The sequence below is a fragment of the Mytilus edulis genome, chromosome 10, assembly GCF_963676685.1.
Source record: "Mytilus edulis chromosome 10, xbMytEdul2.2, whole genome shotgun sequence".
Classification (NCBI taxonomy): domain Eukaryota; kingdom Metazoa; phylum Mollusca; class Bivalvia; order Mytilida; family Mytilidae; genus Mytilus; species Mytilus edulis.
Window position 1 is genome coordinate 16,979,116 of NC_092353.1, and position 17,213 is coordinate 16,996,328.

Genomic DNA, 17,213 nt, shown 5'->3' on the forward strand with positions numbered 1-17,213 from the left:
ATATGTGAACAATTACTCGAATGAACCTTTGTATACTAAATAATTTCTCATTGTGATGTACAAATCTATACGAACAACGACTATCACAAGAAGCATTTGACCAACTAAAGGCATTCCAAAAAGCAATTTCAGTACCGCTTTTTAGAATTGTACAACAATTTAAACGGACAAAACTAAGTTCAAACGTTCGGTATAAAGGTGACCGATATGCTCAAATGGTTAACCGATAACACATTAGTTTTTAAAATGAAAAAAAATGTACAGATAAGTAGTCGATTATTATAAGCGTTTTCTTAAGAAGGTTGTTGATGAAGATCAACTGCAAAAATGTCAAGATCTGCCTTAAGAGCGAGAAATCGTGGTGGAACTCCCGATATTGTATCTGCTTCATTTAAGGTCCCCTTTGGAAAACTTCTATAATATTTATGATCTGGTGTCCACTAATATTTCGATCAAACTGACTGTACAGATCAGTCATCCAAGCAATTAACATTTTGAAAAACCAGTAAATGTCTGACTAAAGTGTAAAATCTACTCTGAAAGGATTCTCTTATCCAAGCTGACGGTTGCATGCGAATACTAATACAAAAACAAATGTCAGAAACATTCTGTTATATCTTATTTGAACAACTCAAGAATGATACAGATTGCATTGAAAAACAAGAAAAAAGAATTTGCTTTCAATGGATGGATCAGATTCGAAATTTGCAAAATATGAAGCCAAAATTCAGAGAGTAGAAAGAATGCATGCAGTCAAAACTTTGTCAACCAATTTCATGTATCATGCTACCTCATGCTGGAAAAAAGCAGAAATGACTAAATACAACAACTAGAGACATGGAACCAGTGTCGATTAGCATTTAAGAAACACATTTTTTTTCAAAAGATGTGAACAAATAGGTTGGAGAACTGTCAAGTTAGGCAAAATCATAAAGTCTTTGCGTGAAAGGGCAATAGGTGTGCATCTTATTAGGAACTGATTCTTATCAGTGACTATATATGAAATCTAACTTAGACTATTTACCGGATTAGTAATAACATAAGCAACACTACGGGTGCCACATGTAGAGCAGGATCTGCTTACCCTTCCGATTAATCTGAGATCAACCCCAACGTTTTAGTGGGATTCGTGTTGCTTAATCTTTAGTTTTCTATGTTGTGTCTTCTGTACTATTATTTGTATGTTTTTCTTTTTTATTTTAGCCATGGCGTTGTCAGTTTATTTTCTATCTATGAGTTTGACTCTCCCTCTCGTATCTTTCGTCCCTCTTTTAAATGATCCCACCCTAAAGGAAACCGTGAATAAATAGCCAATCAGGATACAAAAAAGTCCCAAAGTGTATTATAAAATATCAGTAATCCAAGAGACCAAGAAGTACAGTTGAAATCATCCCCTCGTTAATTTTACCGAGGTCATCCCGAGTAAGACATGCTTGACTGCTATGGAACATATCTTTCACAGATGATCTTATTAAAGCCCCAGTCACACTAGACCACGATCGCACTACGCTCACCGTGATCTAAAATTCATTCAGATCGTGGTGAGGTCGCGGTATGCGCGGCATGAAAATGTAAATGTTCATCTCTTTCATGTTGCTACTACGTCCTCATTGCGCGTCTACAACGATCAAGCTACGATTATACCACGTTTTCCTCACGCTTATTCTGTGACATCACTGCGATTACCACGATTTTTCTACGCTCATCACGTCCGCACTACGACCATCGATTTATATGATTGCAACAAGATCTTACTACGCTTATACTGCGATAATGGCACGTTCTTACCACAACTATACTACAATCATACCACGTTCATACCGCGATCTTACTACGCTCTCGGAAATAACACAGTCATGCAACCAAAATCTACCAGAATTCTTGTGCGTGATGGTAGGGGTAGAGGTAGAGGCAGTGAGAGATCTTGATCATGATCCAGTAGAGATGTCGGACCGACCAAGCCAACCTGAATCACAACCTATTACTGGTCCGTAAATTTCTATGACGATGGTTTAGTGAACGAAAGTAGGAATGACACAGACGTGTCAAGCATGTGTGAACCGTTGCAGAAAAAAGACAAGAGGTCCAAATTACTTACAGACAAACAAAACTTGGAGAGTTTTTATATATATTATATGTCACTGAGCATGATGGTCGTAGTATGAACTTAGTCCGGTCGGCAGAAGAGCTAGATGAGGACATATAGGCAGGTTTATAGCAATTTGACCAAGACTGGTTTTTATTTTTAGCAAGAAATATTTAGGTTTAAGTGGACAGTTGGATTGTAGAATGCTTTTTTCTTTAAAGATAAGTTTAATTGTTGTAACACCAATTCTTTTTAAAAACACGATCTGTATACGGATGTCAGTAATAACTGCATTGAAGTTGTTTTATCAACTTTTCAACTCAGCAAGAAAATTTTATGCACCAGTAGGCGGACTGCAGCTGGCTCATTAACACAAATGTACACTAGTAAATAGAAAATGGATGTCCCACTAAACTCCGAAATATATAAATGTTAGTCGATATTCAAATAGGAACGTTCAGACAATTAGTATGCACTGCAGAAAATGGGTCATAATCGGTACGATGACGAATTTTGAATACGAGCACAAGCCGTTCAAACTCATTTTGGATTTGTCAGTACAAAGCAAAACACAATTCCACAATGGACCCCCTTTTTGCAGGATACAAATGCTGAGTTGAATATTTGAAAGGCTATGAAAAAGATTTTGACAATACCGTCAATATAGAATGGCATCCAGACAGTAGAAACTGCCATAGAAAAAGAAGACAGATGATTGACATCTTGCAATTGCATTTCAATAGGATAAACTAGAAAAATAAGTTTGACACACTATCCGCTATTTGTAGCATGGGTAGACTCAAGGAGATGAAAGAGATCTAACAACTTCGTAATAATAAATAGAAGAAAACTCCTTTCCTTTTTCCCTGAGGTATCAAATAAACTAGCAGTGGTCAATTTAAAAACAGTTATCGTATACAAACTTGTTACTATCATTATAATTTTGGTACTCTGGTCATTATCTTGTTTCTTTAGTTGTCGTCTGTAATTTTGATGTGCATGATCTATATCCGTAAATAAAGTGCAATAGTCATCAATCGATTGAGCGAAAAAAAAATCCGGTATACAAACTTAAACAGATGAATACACATTAAATATAAAAGAAAAACAACAGAACAACAGAAAAACTGAACTGCAACACAGATAAACGCCTACATATATAGAAACGGACTATTTGATATCACCTGCCATATTTCTGACTTGTAACAATACATTATAAGAAAACAATAGAGGTTTGAACCTATGGCTAACCAAACCTCTCGGTATATTGCAATGTTAAAAATACCGCTTAAATGACATCATAAGGTGACCGGAATAAAGTACAAATAAATGCAAGAACACTTAATACAGAGAAATACATAAATAAATAATATAATACAAGTAGTACATGACAACATGTTAACCACAGAATAACAACGGACACCTCTTATGAGTTAAAAACAGTACACCAGAACACCACAAACGAGTTATAAACTTCACGTCACACGAATTGTCAACGCCGCAAAATGTGACAGATACAAATCGTTTTATTTCAGACAAGTACAAGAATATACAATTGGGATTGGGTTTGTAACGGTGTTATTGTATACATTTTCTAACAATATCGTTTTTTCTCTCTTTTAAATCAAAACTGTATATAAAAAAAAAAAAAAATCATGTACATAAACTTTTTTTCAACTTCAAATCATATAAGTGAAATAGCTGATTGATCATCTTCAAATCTACATACATATAGAAAATAAAAGAAAATAAATGTCATATAATATAATACGCATTTTTAAATTTTTTTTTTTTAAGTTATCAGCGGATGAATTTATGGACGTTAACATTTGTTAACAAATACTTGTTACCATTCTGATGAACGACAAATGAACCTAAGACTCTTGTGGTTGACTTTATTTATATATTGTTAATTTTTGTACAATTTTTCAAAAATGACATCCGACAAAAAGAATAATCTGTTTTTTAGTTTCTGTCTTTTAGTGATAAAAGTTCCTACTTGTTAGAAATCGACATTTCACTTTAAAAATGACAGCAACAACTAAGCCGATACGTAGACTTTTAAGATTTGTTTTTCGAAAAACAATTATGTTCTTAAAGAAAAATAATCTTATTGCCGTACAGAATCTCAAACCTTTTTTTCGTCGCTAATTTCTTTTTTTTTCGTCGCTTATTTCTTCGGCTATGGTAGTTTATAGCTGTTTAAACCATGTAATTCGTTTATGAAGACAAAACACTTCAAAATGAATAAGACCGGGTATGTGAACATGGTGGAAGGGATAAGCGTCTCATACTGTGTATTTAAGACCAAATATATGCAAATATATCAATCCGCAATAATACACATCAGTAAAATAACAGATCTAACGTCACTGTTCCATAATTGCACTGAATACCCAAATTAAACTTATTTGACAGAAACAGCTGAGAAATTTTTCTTTGAGACTAAACAATTTGTATTTTGATTGTTTGACATTATACACGTCTTACAAAATAGTAGGTGAATATATTAAAATATACACTAAACGTTCACAGTTCGTATAAGAAAAATGTACGAAAACGCCGCCATGCGACGTTCACAAAAAGTTATCTTTTAAAAATGAATCAAATAAATATGTTACAAGCATCCATTTCAAGAAAAATTAATAGTGAGCATGTACTAAATTATGTCAAATTGTTCTAAATATTTGAAAAATATAAAACAAAACATCTGGAATTTTTCTATGACTCAATAGGGATTAAAAAAATAATAGGTTTACCTATACAATAAAGAAGGATACGGCTACAAAATTAACACAGAATGGATTTTTTTTGTCTTTATCTTAAAAAAAAACGTAGGCGAAAAAACTGTCAAAATAGATGCAATTTGGGTATCGTCACGTCAAAGATCTAAGACGGCAAAAACAGTAGTGAGTTGAGATACAAACAAATAGTATCGATCAACCAGCTTGTAATGGTGAGGTCACAATTATTTAGTTGCGATTTGATTCATTCCTCTTGATGACTCTGTTTGAGCAGTTACGGGCATACGATACAGTTACAAGGGAGGTAATGACGTTGCTAACGTAAATTGTTATTTTCGCGACGATAACTATTACTTATCGGGAAAAGGTGCAGTTTTCGACTGATTTTTGTCATTCAAACTTATTTAACTTAAAAATGAGTTCATGGACCCTTCTGGTTTTTTTAAAACACCATTTGATTTAATTACGTAAGAAGATTATGTGTGCCAATTTTCGTGAAAACGTCAATAGTGCAATTTTTTAATTTGATAAATATACAGCAAAATTTTTTGTTTTTTTTTTCTACATTCATGAACATTTTATAAATATGAATTATTTGAAAAAACAAAATGCACAAAAAAAGGACATCTATATAAAACAAAATCTACAAATAATTTAACAAAAACAGATTGTGTTTATCTTTAAAAAAAAAGTTAAGTATTTATGTCGAAAGGGAAAATACGTCCACAAATCCGAATTTTGAGCAAATATATAAAAGTTCGACCTCATTTTACTTAAAAAGTAGCACATGAATGTATATTTTTTTCTTACATATTTGATTTAATAAGGCAAAAAATAGCCTATATGCAAATTGCCAGCAAAATTATATGGGATCATAACTGTATCGTTTGCCCTTAATGTGTAAGGGGCATGCATCTACTCATCAAGTCCGTAATCTAGTTATATGATCATGCACGAGCGAAACGTAAAAATTAAAATGTGTAAACGTCATACGATGGGGAATGGAGAGAGTGTGTTTTACAACTAATAGATTGAAAGTAGACAATTGGAAAGTTATAATCACCAATTTCGTCAAAGATATGAAGCAATAATTCCAGTTTCGGTATTATCCTTGACCTCAAGATATCTCAGATTTAAGAAATATGGGTAATGTAGTGACAGGACATCATTAATATATCCGAAAATGAAACCAAAAAAATCGGAAGATGTTTTTCTTTTTCTTTCTGTCTTTGAGTAGGTTCTTTTAGTGGGTTTTTTACATGAATAAAAAAAACCAATTCGGACAATAAGGAGGCATACTTTGATAGCCATCGGAATAACGGTTGTCTTGAAATAAAAATCCACGAAACTCAATAAATGTTTGTCGATCAGAAAGTCTTCTTCGTTTATTTTGACTTTTAATGATATTATTTCAGCTTACTTCACGATATGGATTTTGCTCATTTTTGAAAGTCTCAATGATAACTTCTACGCAAATAAGCTATAGTATCCGGTTAAAAGTTGTTTCATTGGCCATCGTACCATGTCGTCAAACCAAGTGAAAACTCTTCGAAGAAGCTTTATGTCATTGCATATCTTTAGAGGAACCTGTGCTTTTTATTTAAAAAATAAATAGTGTGTAAAAATAACATAACAAGCACTTTCGTGTCTTCAGTTTTTTATTGTTGAATAAGTTTAATTACGTTTGTGTCAAAGGCGTACAACAGCAATATCAAAGACGAGTTCGTGGCTCTCGGGATTACTCCAAAATTATAAATTTCAAACCATATTCATCTTCAATGCATAAGATCGTAGTATTTGAGACGCAAGTTGTTTTAAAGAACCATTTGACATGTATGCTATCAACACTATGTTCAGCGGTCGAGTTCAGACTGGCAGCAGAAATCAGTCTTATATATGATCATCTCTCAAAAAGAAAAGTAATGTATGTATACTTTATAGGAACTGTAAAAAGTATAAGGAAAGAAGAACTTAATAAAAGTAAATGTAAAAAATGGCCAAACATATTCATTGTACATTTCAGAGTAATTACAAAGAAATATGAATTTAATCTATACTAATACTACTCTACAGAAAGGACAGTTTACATTGATGAAATTAAAAGCAAATAATCATATTTTATCATTTCAGAAAACATACCTTAAACAACATAGAATGTGTAAAGAGATTTGAGATGTGTTTTCTTGATCAGTCACCGCTACAGTCAGCAACGATACCAGATAAATTTTATAAAGACGTAAATGTCATGGAAATGGTCAAAAGCTTCAAACTTGTGCACAATGGGGTTGCATGGTTGACACACGAGTCGAATCCTTCTTTTGAATGTATCAACGAATTCAGTGTCAGACAGTACATGCATATGGCGCAATTACCGAAGATCATCAATTCAATGTGGTGTTTTAGATATGAATTTCCTATTCTTGCTCAAACTATCAGTTATATGACTGTAGTAACGGCATTCAACGGTGGCATTATTTGTATCGATGCTGATAATTTAAAGAACTCAAAGGTTTTATTTTCAATCAGTTTTAGCTTTTTGCTTTGTAAATATGTGTGTCTTGTGAATATTCATCTTGACTTAAACCTATTGTGTACTTCACCAACTCTCAACTGCTACAAACAGGCTCTATCTGAAAAATATCCTCAGGATTTTTCTATATTTAAGATAAAAGAATTGATAGACATTGTCAACTGTTATTATGAACATGAAACGAATGTCTATTGTATGAAGAAACATAACTTTTTAACTTCGGAATCGAAAGGAATGAATGATTTGGAACGATATTCCACCTCAGCATGGTGCCAACAAGCCTTGCATTCAGTAATAACTACTACGGATAAGACTGAGGTAATCATTACAAATTAAGACAAAGCGTACGGTTCATGATCAAATTGTAGAGGCAAATCCCAAATAACGAACATGACCAGATAAGTATAGGATCTCTTACTATCTGGTATTTGTTTTTTTAATATTTGTAAGTACTCAATCCTGTCATTATAAATAATTATCCTGGGTCATTGGTGCTACACAGAAATCATAAAAATAAACAGCAATGATCGATTTAAAGGTGTTTTGTTCACTAAATCGGCACGAACCACACATAAACAAATTAAAAACAAAACACATATAAATTACTAAATACCGATTTTGAAAGTTAATGAAATCTAGTTCAAAGTCAGTTTGAAACATCTTCCAAGACCAAAATATCATTCAATGCACATCCGATTGATTTAATGTAAAGACGACTTATACGTCACAAACAGCGAGAAAAAGCTTGACCTTGCGCAATTCCAAAATATAACTACCAAAAGGATGTATTTGACAAGTGTTCACAACTGTAATACAATTCATTTTATACATGTCTTTTTCATCCAAAACTATATTTAATGGTATAACGATTCGCACAATATTCTAATATATGTATAATACAGTGTTTAAATTAAAAATAAGTTAATTCAAAGAATCAATGAGTTTACTCGTATCTAAAATACAAGGGCCCTATAAACAATATTATAATAAAATTTAGGAGGTTATGTCCTATTTTTAATAAGGTTTCTATAGGTTAATCCAAACTTCCAAACCAAATATTTGAATCTATGAATGAATTTATGAAAGGTTTTTAGTCATTAGTGTTATCTGGCGTACTTAATTATAATTCTGGTACTTTTGATAACTATTTAAACCACTGGGTCGATGCCACTGCTGGTGGACGTTTCGTCCCCGAGGGTATTACCAGCCCAGTAATCAACATTTCGGTATTGACAGGAATACCAATCATGTGGTCATTTTTATAAATTTCCTGTTTACAAAACTTTGATTTTTTTCGAAAAACTAAGGATTTTCTTATTCCAGGCAGAGATTACCTTTGCCGTATTTGGCACAACTTTTTGTAATTTTGGATCCTCAATGCTCTTCAACTTTGTACTTGTTTGGCTTTATACATATTTCGATTTGAACGTCACTGGTGAGTCTTATAAAGACGAAACGCGGGTCTTGCGTACTTAATTATAATCCTGGTACTTTTGATAACTATTTAAATCACTGGTTCGATGCCACTGCTGGTGGACGTTTCGTCCCCGAGAGTGTCACTAGCCCAGTAGTCAACATTTCGGTGTTGACATGAATATCAATCATGTATAAAAAAGAAGATGTGGTATGATTGCCAATGAGACAACTATCCACAAAAGACCAAAATGACACAGACATTAACAACTATAGGCCACCGTACGGCCTTCAACAATGAGCAAATCCCATACCGCATAGTCAGCTATAAAAGGCCCCGATAAAACAATGTAAAACAATTCAAACGAGAAAACTAATGTGGTCATTTTTATAAATTTCCTGTTTACAAAACTTTGAATTTTTTCGAAAGACTAAGGATTTTCTTATTCCAGGCATAGATTTACTTTGCCATATTTGGCACAACTTTTTGGAATTTTGGATCCTCAATGCTCTTCAACTTTGTACTTGTTTGGCTTTATAAATATTTCGATTTGAGCGTCACTGATGAGTCTTATGTAGACGAAACGCGCGTCTGGCGTACTAAATTATAATCATGTTACTTTTGATAACTATTTAAACCACTGGGTCGATGCCACTGCTGGTGGACGTTTCGTCCCCGAGGGTATCACCAGCTCAGGAGTCAACATTTCAGTGTTGACATGAATATCAATCATGTGGTCATTTTTATAAATTTCCTGTTTACAAAACTTTGATTTTTTTTCGAAAAACTAAGGATTTTCTTATTCCAGGCATAGATTACCTTTGCCGTATTTGGCACAACTTTTTTTTCAATTTTAGATCCACAATGCTTTTCAACTTTGTACTTGTTTAGCTTTATAAATATTTCGATTTGAGCGTCACTGGTGAGTCTTATGTAGACGAAACGCGCGTCTGGCGTACTAAATTATAATCCTGGTACTTTTGATAACTATTATCAAAACCCCTTCGGGTTTCATAATTGTCCAGTTTTACATAGTTCTTTGAAATCTAAAATGTCACTTAAACACGGGCTTAGCAGTAACGTTTGAAATAAACAGAGAAAAAAGGCTAAGGAATATCACTACCCTACTACGAAAAAAATAACAATCGAAAACGAGAAGTTGTATCTTTTGTCGTACATTTTTTATAGAGTTTCCCATGTGAAAATGAAATACCTCACAAGCAGAAAAAATATGATTAGCTCGCTTGGATAAATTTGTCAAACTATGATGAGAGAATTCTTGATCATTCAAGGCAAATACATTATCCTCTCTCTCATTATAAGAATTCACTCTGTATCACGGGTCCAACTATCATCCTCTCTCGCATTATCAGAAATCATTACCTACATTTACATTAATGTTTGCTAGCAGCTGCGTTGTTGTTGCTTGTGAATTTTAAGTTCACACATCGTAAAATTCTATCTTTACTAGAACCTAAAAGATAAAATGAAAAAAATAAGAACTTAAATATATTTGTTTTTGATACAACCAACAACTAACAAATTTGGAACACTTATGTGGAAGACTATTACAAACCAATGTTATACAAATGTGTCGTCCTAACAAGATCAGTTCCTTGCGTCGTAACTACAATACCCTTCCCTTTCATAATATTACCTACCGAATTAAGACTATTTACCGGATTTCTTATAACATGAACAACACGACGAGTGCCACATGTGGGGCAGGATCTGCTTACCCTTTCAGGGCACCTGATATCACCCCTAGTTTTAGGTGGGGTTCGTGTTGCTTATTCTTTAGTTTTCTATGTTGTGTCATGTGTACTATTGTGTGTCTTTTTGTCTTTTTTTATTTTTAGCCATGGCGTTGTCAGTTTGTTTTCGTTTTATTAGGTTGACTGTCCCTCTGGTATCTTTTGTCCCTCTCTTCCATACATAGCAGCATACAAATAGGTAGTTACAACGTCTAAAATGTTGGGTTTGTTTTCATTGATCCCATATTTTGTGGACACGTTTTTCAACACATAATGGATAGTCTGTGTCCCGCTGCTACCGAAGAAGATTACACACAGAAGTTTATCGAGAAAAATGAAAATAGGCTGACATTAACATTTAATCTTCGCTTAGTGTTATCTAGATGATATTTTTTCACTGAATTATAAACTTGGTGACCTTTGAACTGCATCTCTCCAAATGCTGTTAAAATACAGAATACTAGTCATATTAATCTCACTGTCTGTGTTATATCTTGACTTGCAGTAAGAAATTGACAATGAGGGTCAGTTGAGAACTTAACTTTACAACAAAAGAGGTTATTATTTTTTTCCTTTGTGGTCTTTCCTTTTTCTGTGAAGCAACATGCCAGCTGCGACTCCATATTGAATAATTATATATCTCCAAATTGATATATTATTTCATTTCTATCTTTTCCCCTACTTTCTTGTAGAATATCGGTTGCATGAAAACATTGACAACAAGTGTTCCAAATGGAAAAGTTGAAATGTTTCCTTCGTTCCAGGACGCCATTATGATTTGGTTGACCGTCAGGAAATATTTGTGTCAGAGATTGCCATTTCTTATACAGATGTGTTCCATTTGTCATAACTGCAACCCTTTCATCTTTTCCTCAATTGCGAATGACTTTTGAAGGATGTTTAGTTACTTGAATGATACGGGCCTCGTGCAGAGCAGTCAGTGCTTATCCATCTGAAGCATCTTTGTTCATATCACTCGTTTGTGTGGGACTCATAGGTCTCAATCTTAGTTGGCTGTGTAATATTAAGTTATTGTTGGTTTTCGTTTCATATGTGTCTTCCCCTTTTTTTAAATCAAGAAAACCCCGGCAACAAAAACTAACATTATTTAAAATCAATTAGCACAGATAAATCAGATAGTTTCTCTATTAAACAAATTGTCAATCTCATTACAGATATTGCTCAATGAAAATGCTAGCTTCCTGAATGAACAGTTTCAGTCAGTAATTACATCAGAATCTTGTCCTGTATCTAATAAAGGGGTAAATCCATCTAAACGTGTCAATACATGTTGAATTAAAACTACTGAACAGCGTCAACCCTCAAAATGCAACCGGCGCGGATAGTATAAGTGTATAACTCATAAAATTAAATGCAATGACAGAAAGCATTAGTATGGCACAAATATATCTTAAACAAATAATCCAGAAAAAATCAGATGGTAAACGACAATAACAACCAAATAAAACTGATCACGTTAATCTGGTTAAGCATTCAAACTATTAAATAAGGAAACACATCGCCGAAACAAAATCAATCAGTCACAAATATTTTTTAATGCCATATAACAGTTTAACTGTTATATGGCATTATTATATGGCATTAAACAATATTTGTGTACTTACTTTAATTTGGAATCTGCTTTCCATTTATATTGAACAGTTTTCATGGATGGAATGCAGCAAACAATGTCTCAATAACATAGGGTATGTACCAAGGTACTCTCCTAGAACCGGTCCCATGCCAACCATACTACCTAAAACCATAAGATACTTTCATTGACGACGTACATTATTTAGACAGCCAGTCAAATTACAGATGGATTGCAATAAACTTCAGGCTACAAAAGCAAAGTGAGAATATGACAGGGTTGGTGGTTATCGAGATGACACGCGTTAAAGTTACAAAGTGTTAAGTATTATACTTGTAAAAGATTTATAAAAAGAAAAATGGGGGTAAATTGGCCAATTTTGTTAAGGCATTCAAATGGATAAATCCAGAGAATTCCGAAAATCTGACAAAAAATCCCCAAAACATGACAAGCGAACATCCTTAATCAAGTCTAAAAAGGGTAATTCATATACTGATGTTAGAACACGCGGTTTTATAATACATCAAACCTTCATCTCAACATCCAGGCAAAAATCTGCCGAAAGCTAGTTATGTTTCACAGTTACATTTACCATCACTTTAAGACTGTATACTCCACATTGAACTTGTCATAGTGTAACAGAGATAACAATATATCTTGTACTGTGTTACAACTCTAGATTCTTCTGACGAAGAAAGGTCAAATTGGGCCGTAGCTAGAAAGCTGTATGCTAGTTCAGTCACGGTGGCCAAGTGGTCTAGACCGCTGACGGTGCAGGCGGTGTGTCATGATATCCCAAAATCTGGGTGAGAGGACCTTTATCGGGACTCCGGGATCGGGTGTTTTTAAGCCCGGGATGTCGGGAATTACCCTTTCGGGATCCGGGAATTTTTTTTCGAATTTTGGGATGTCGGGATTTAGATTTATTTAAATTCGGGACCTCAATAACCGTCAGTGTTTTAAGCCCGGGATTTCGGGATTAGGACCCTTTCTACCCCTCCCCCTCTCCCAATAGCATGAGTTCGAATCCCGGCGAGTGAAGAACAAAAATTTGCTTCCTCAAATTTGCAGATTTAACATTGCTGTGCTGATATCTATAATTTCCCACGGTTATATACTAGTAGTATGATGGGAAATTACTGTAATAACGGTACTGTAGTGAATACTATTGATACTGGTACTTCGTATGTACACGTACAATGTATGCTACATATTGTCACTGGGTCAGACGTATTTATAAATATAATTATTTCTATGACTGTATCTTACATTAATTTGTAGGATCCTTAACTATAGATAATTTAGCTGATCTGTAAAAAATAACATCTTCATGCCTTATATTGCATGTACTGTAGTACGACGCTAGATTAAAACTGACGTGGAAAGGTAACACACGGCCACCGAAAGCTTCATTTTTATGAAGCCCAGATGGTCGTGTGGTCTAGCGCGCCGGTTACGGTGCAGGCGTTTTGGTGTCACGATATCTCAGTAGCATGGGTTCGAATCCTGGCGACGGAAGAACAAAAAAATTACGAAAGCAAACTTACAGATCTAACATTGTTGGGTTGATGTTTAACGAGTTGTATATACAGAATGTACACAGCCATGTATCATCATCACTGCTGGTGATCCGATGGATAAATCTGTTGTTGAGCTGTCATTGGTTCAGACGTACTTATAAATATAACTATTTCTGTGACTGTATCTAACATTAATTTGTAGGATCCTTTACTATAGATAATTTAGCTGATCTGTAAAAAATAACATATTCATGTCTTATATATCATGTACTGTAGTACGACGCTAGATTCAAACTGACGTGAAAAGGTACCACCCGGCCACCGAAAGCTTCAATTTTAGCTCACCTGACCTGATCACTTGGCGTCCGTCGTCCATAAACTTTTACAAAAATCTTCTCCTCTGAAACTACTGGGCCAAATTTAACCAAACTTGGCCACAATCATCATTGGGGTACCTAGTTTAAAAAATGTGTGGCGTGACCCGGCCAACCAACCATGATGGCCGCCATGGCTAAAAATAGAACATAGGGTTAAATGTAGATTTTGGTTTATAAGTCTGAAACCAAAGCATTTAGAGCAAATCTGACATGGGGATATATTGTCTATTAGGTCAGGATCTATCTGCCGTGAAATTTTCAGACAAATCGAACAACCCGTTAGTGGTTTGCTGCCCCGAAATTAGTTATTTGAAGGAAATTTTGCAGATTTTGCTTATTATCTTGAATATTATTATAGAAAGAGATAAACTGTAAACAGCAATAATGTTCAGCAAAATGAGATCTACAAATAAGTCAACATGACCAAAATTGTCAGTTGACCCCGTAAGGAGTTATTGACCTTTATAGTTAATTTTTAACCATTTTTCAAAAATTTTAGTATTCTTTTACACAAATCTTCTCCTCTGAAACTACTGGGCCAAATTTAACCAAACTTGGCCACAATCATCATTTGGGTATCTAGTTTAAAAAATGTGTGGCGTGACCCGGCCAACCAATCAAGATGGCCGCCATGGCTAAAAATAGAACATAGGGGTGAAATGTAGATGATGGCTTATAGCTCTGAAGCCAAAGCATTTAGAGCAAATCTGAAGTGGGGTAAAATTGTTTATCAGGTCAAGATCTATCTGCCCTGAAATTTTCATTATTCATCGAAAAAAAAAAAGTGAAAAAGTATATTTTAAAAAAACGCATTTGACTAACACATTTATATATAAATATTAGTTACATAGTGTGCTAGTGACATAATATGGTATATATGTGGTCAGTATATTCCATATGAGGTCAGATAAGTATTGTATTAGGTCACTAGCACACTATGTAACGAATTTATCTTACAGAGTCAACTACTTATATCTTAACATATGGTATTTAGACTAGTGACCTAACAAAGTGATCAAGTCTTCACTGCCGTTAAGCCCTGGTCACAACGAACCCACGACACATCTATTCAGAGCCATGTCATGCAATTTTGGCAAATCGCGGGTCATCTGTGATCGTCGTACGACAATCGCACGACAGCCGCACGATATTTTGAGCATCGTGACGCTGTCGTGGGACAAAAATTGGACATGCACCTTTTTTGCTCTACGATTTTCTTGTCGTGTCACCGTCCTGTGGGTGTCGAGATAGTGTCTTACCACAGTCATGCGACTGTAGTGCGATAAACTCATTGTCGTGGGTACCAACATACACCATTTCAATAAAACAATCGTCGCACGATTGTCGTAAGAACATCTCGCAACTGTTGCAAGACACTCGTGATACAGTCGCGCGATTGTCTCACGAATACCAAATTTCGTACGATGCTCGCACAACATTGATTGTCTTTCGTACGACGGTGGTACGTTCGTCGTGCAACATATTTTCGTTTTACTTAGAAGAATGCAATTCGGCTGGAATGAATGTTTGGAAAACACCGTCTACCGTTTAAAAAGAGGATGGCAATTACATCAGAACGATTATGCTTGGCCCTGCCTAATAGGCTCTTTGCCGGACTCCAATCAGAGCAAAATGTGGTCATGTTAGCGTTGATTCCAGCCCGTGACCAGTATAGGAACAAGCTAAACGCCTGACATTGGTGGGTTAGGCCATGGATCGAACGGCGCATGATGTTTGGGCAGTAAGTTACACTGATGCATAAGTTTTAGCGGGAATCTGCCGGTAATTTCGTTGGATTCATGCGGATAGAGCCTGGCATATTTCCGTGAATAGCTTTAATTTGCTGAGAGACGCCCTTCGCATCACAGTGGCACGACAGTGACACGACAGTAACCTGCGCATCCCATGACATGAAAACCTGAAAAATAGACCCAAACAATTCACGATTGTCGTACGCTTGTCGCACGACTGTTGCACGACCGAATTGCGACAAACCCACGACAATACATAAACAATTATTTTTGTCTGTCTTGTATCCATCGTAGAACCATTGTGGACATGTCGTAGCTGATGTGACCACTCAAAATACATTTTTTTATTTTTTCACGACAGAGCCACGACAACTATTTTATAGATCTTCCACTGACGGCAAATAATCGTACGATCTGTTGTGACCAGGGCTTTAGTATTAAGAACCTACTTCCTTTGGTCCATACAAAAACAAATGCTAACAATAACAACTTTGTTAGCTTTACATATGTTTTATGAATTAATTTCAATCGTTCAACAACAATTCCATCTAAAGATTTTTCCTCGTGTTGTTTTTATAAAAGGAAGTAACACCACTACTAACCGTGTATTGCATTAAGCCCCGCCTACTAACCTTATAAGGAATATGCACGGGTCTCCATGCGGTTGCTTTTAATCAATCATATTCATAGAAATGTATAGGAGGTAAGATAAAGTTTCTTATCTTACTTCCTTTAGATTTATAGAGAGATGATTGGTCGAAGGACTACACGTGTTGACTATGTATATTTGATATAGGGTGTCCTAAAATAATATAAGGTTAGTTACCATACATGACATACATGGTTAGTTACCATATGGGGTAATTAGTAAGGAGTGTCTTCCCTTTCAAAACAAAAAAGATGCCACAACCCTTTATAAAAATAACACGGTGTTGAGGAAAAATCTGAAAGGATTCAACAGAAGAAGCAATTGATGATGAAAGGTTCAAATAAGTTCATAATAGTTATCAAAGGTACCAGGATTTTAATTTAGTACGCCAGACGCGCGTTTCGTCTACAAAAGACTCATCAGTGACGCTCATATCAAAATATTTATAAAGCCAAACAAGTACAAAGTTAAAGAGCATTGAGAATTCAAAATTCCGAAAAGCTGTGCCAAATACGGCTAAGGAAATCTATGCCTGGGGTAAGACAATCCTTAGTTTTTCAAAAAAAATCAAAGTTTTGTAAACAGGAAATTTATAAAAATGACCACATTATTGATATTCATTTCGGTGTTGACTACTGGGCTGGTGATACCCTCGGGAACGAAATGACCACCAGCAGTGGCATCGACCCAGTGGTGTTAATAGTTATCAAAGGTGACATAATTATAATTTAGTACGCCAGACGCGCGTTTCGTCTACATAAGACTCATCATTATAAAATATATTAAAACTAAAAACC

General features: G+C 34.9%; 1 protein-coding gene and 1 long non-coding RNA gene across 3 annotated transcripts in view; one reads left to right on the forward strand and one right to left on the reverse strand.

Moving 5' to 3' along the window:
• Positions 1-17,213, forward strand: part of LOC139490504 (uncharacterized) — a 154,580-nt gene that overhangs the window by 33,906 nt on the left and 103,461 nt on the right. Inside the window, exons 4-5 of one of the 2 annotated variants that reach the window (XM_071277282.1) lie at positions 6,961-7,678; positions 11,704-11,790. In XM_071277282.1, coding sequence (XP_071133383.1) covers positions 7,004-7,678; positions 11,704-11,790 — 762 coding nt within the window. In that variant the 5' untranslated portion in view covers positions 6,961-7,003. Of the gene's footprint in view, positions 1-6,960; positions 7,679-11,703; positions 11,791-17,213 lie in introns of those variants that run through there. The other variant, XM_071277283.1, reaches the window with a different exon arrangement.
• LOC139490507 (uncharacterized) overlaps positions 7,352-17,213 on the reverse strand; it is a 47,843-nt gene continuing 37,981 nt past the window's right edge. Inside the window, exon 3 of the long non-coding RNA XR_011656356.1 lies at positions 7,352-7,460. This is a non-coding gene — a long non-coding RNA (uncharacterized lncRNA). The remainder of the gene's footprint in view (positions 7,461-17,213) is intronic.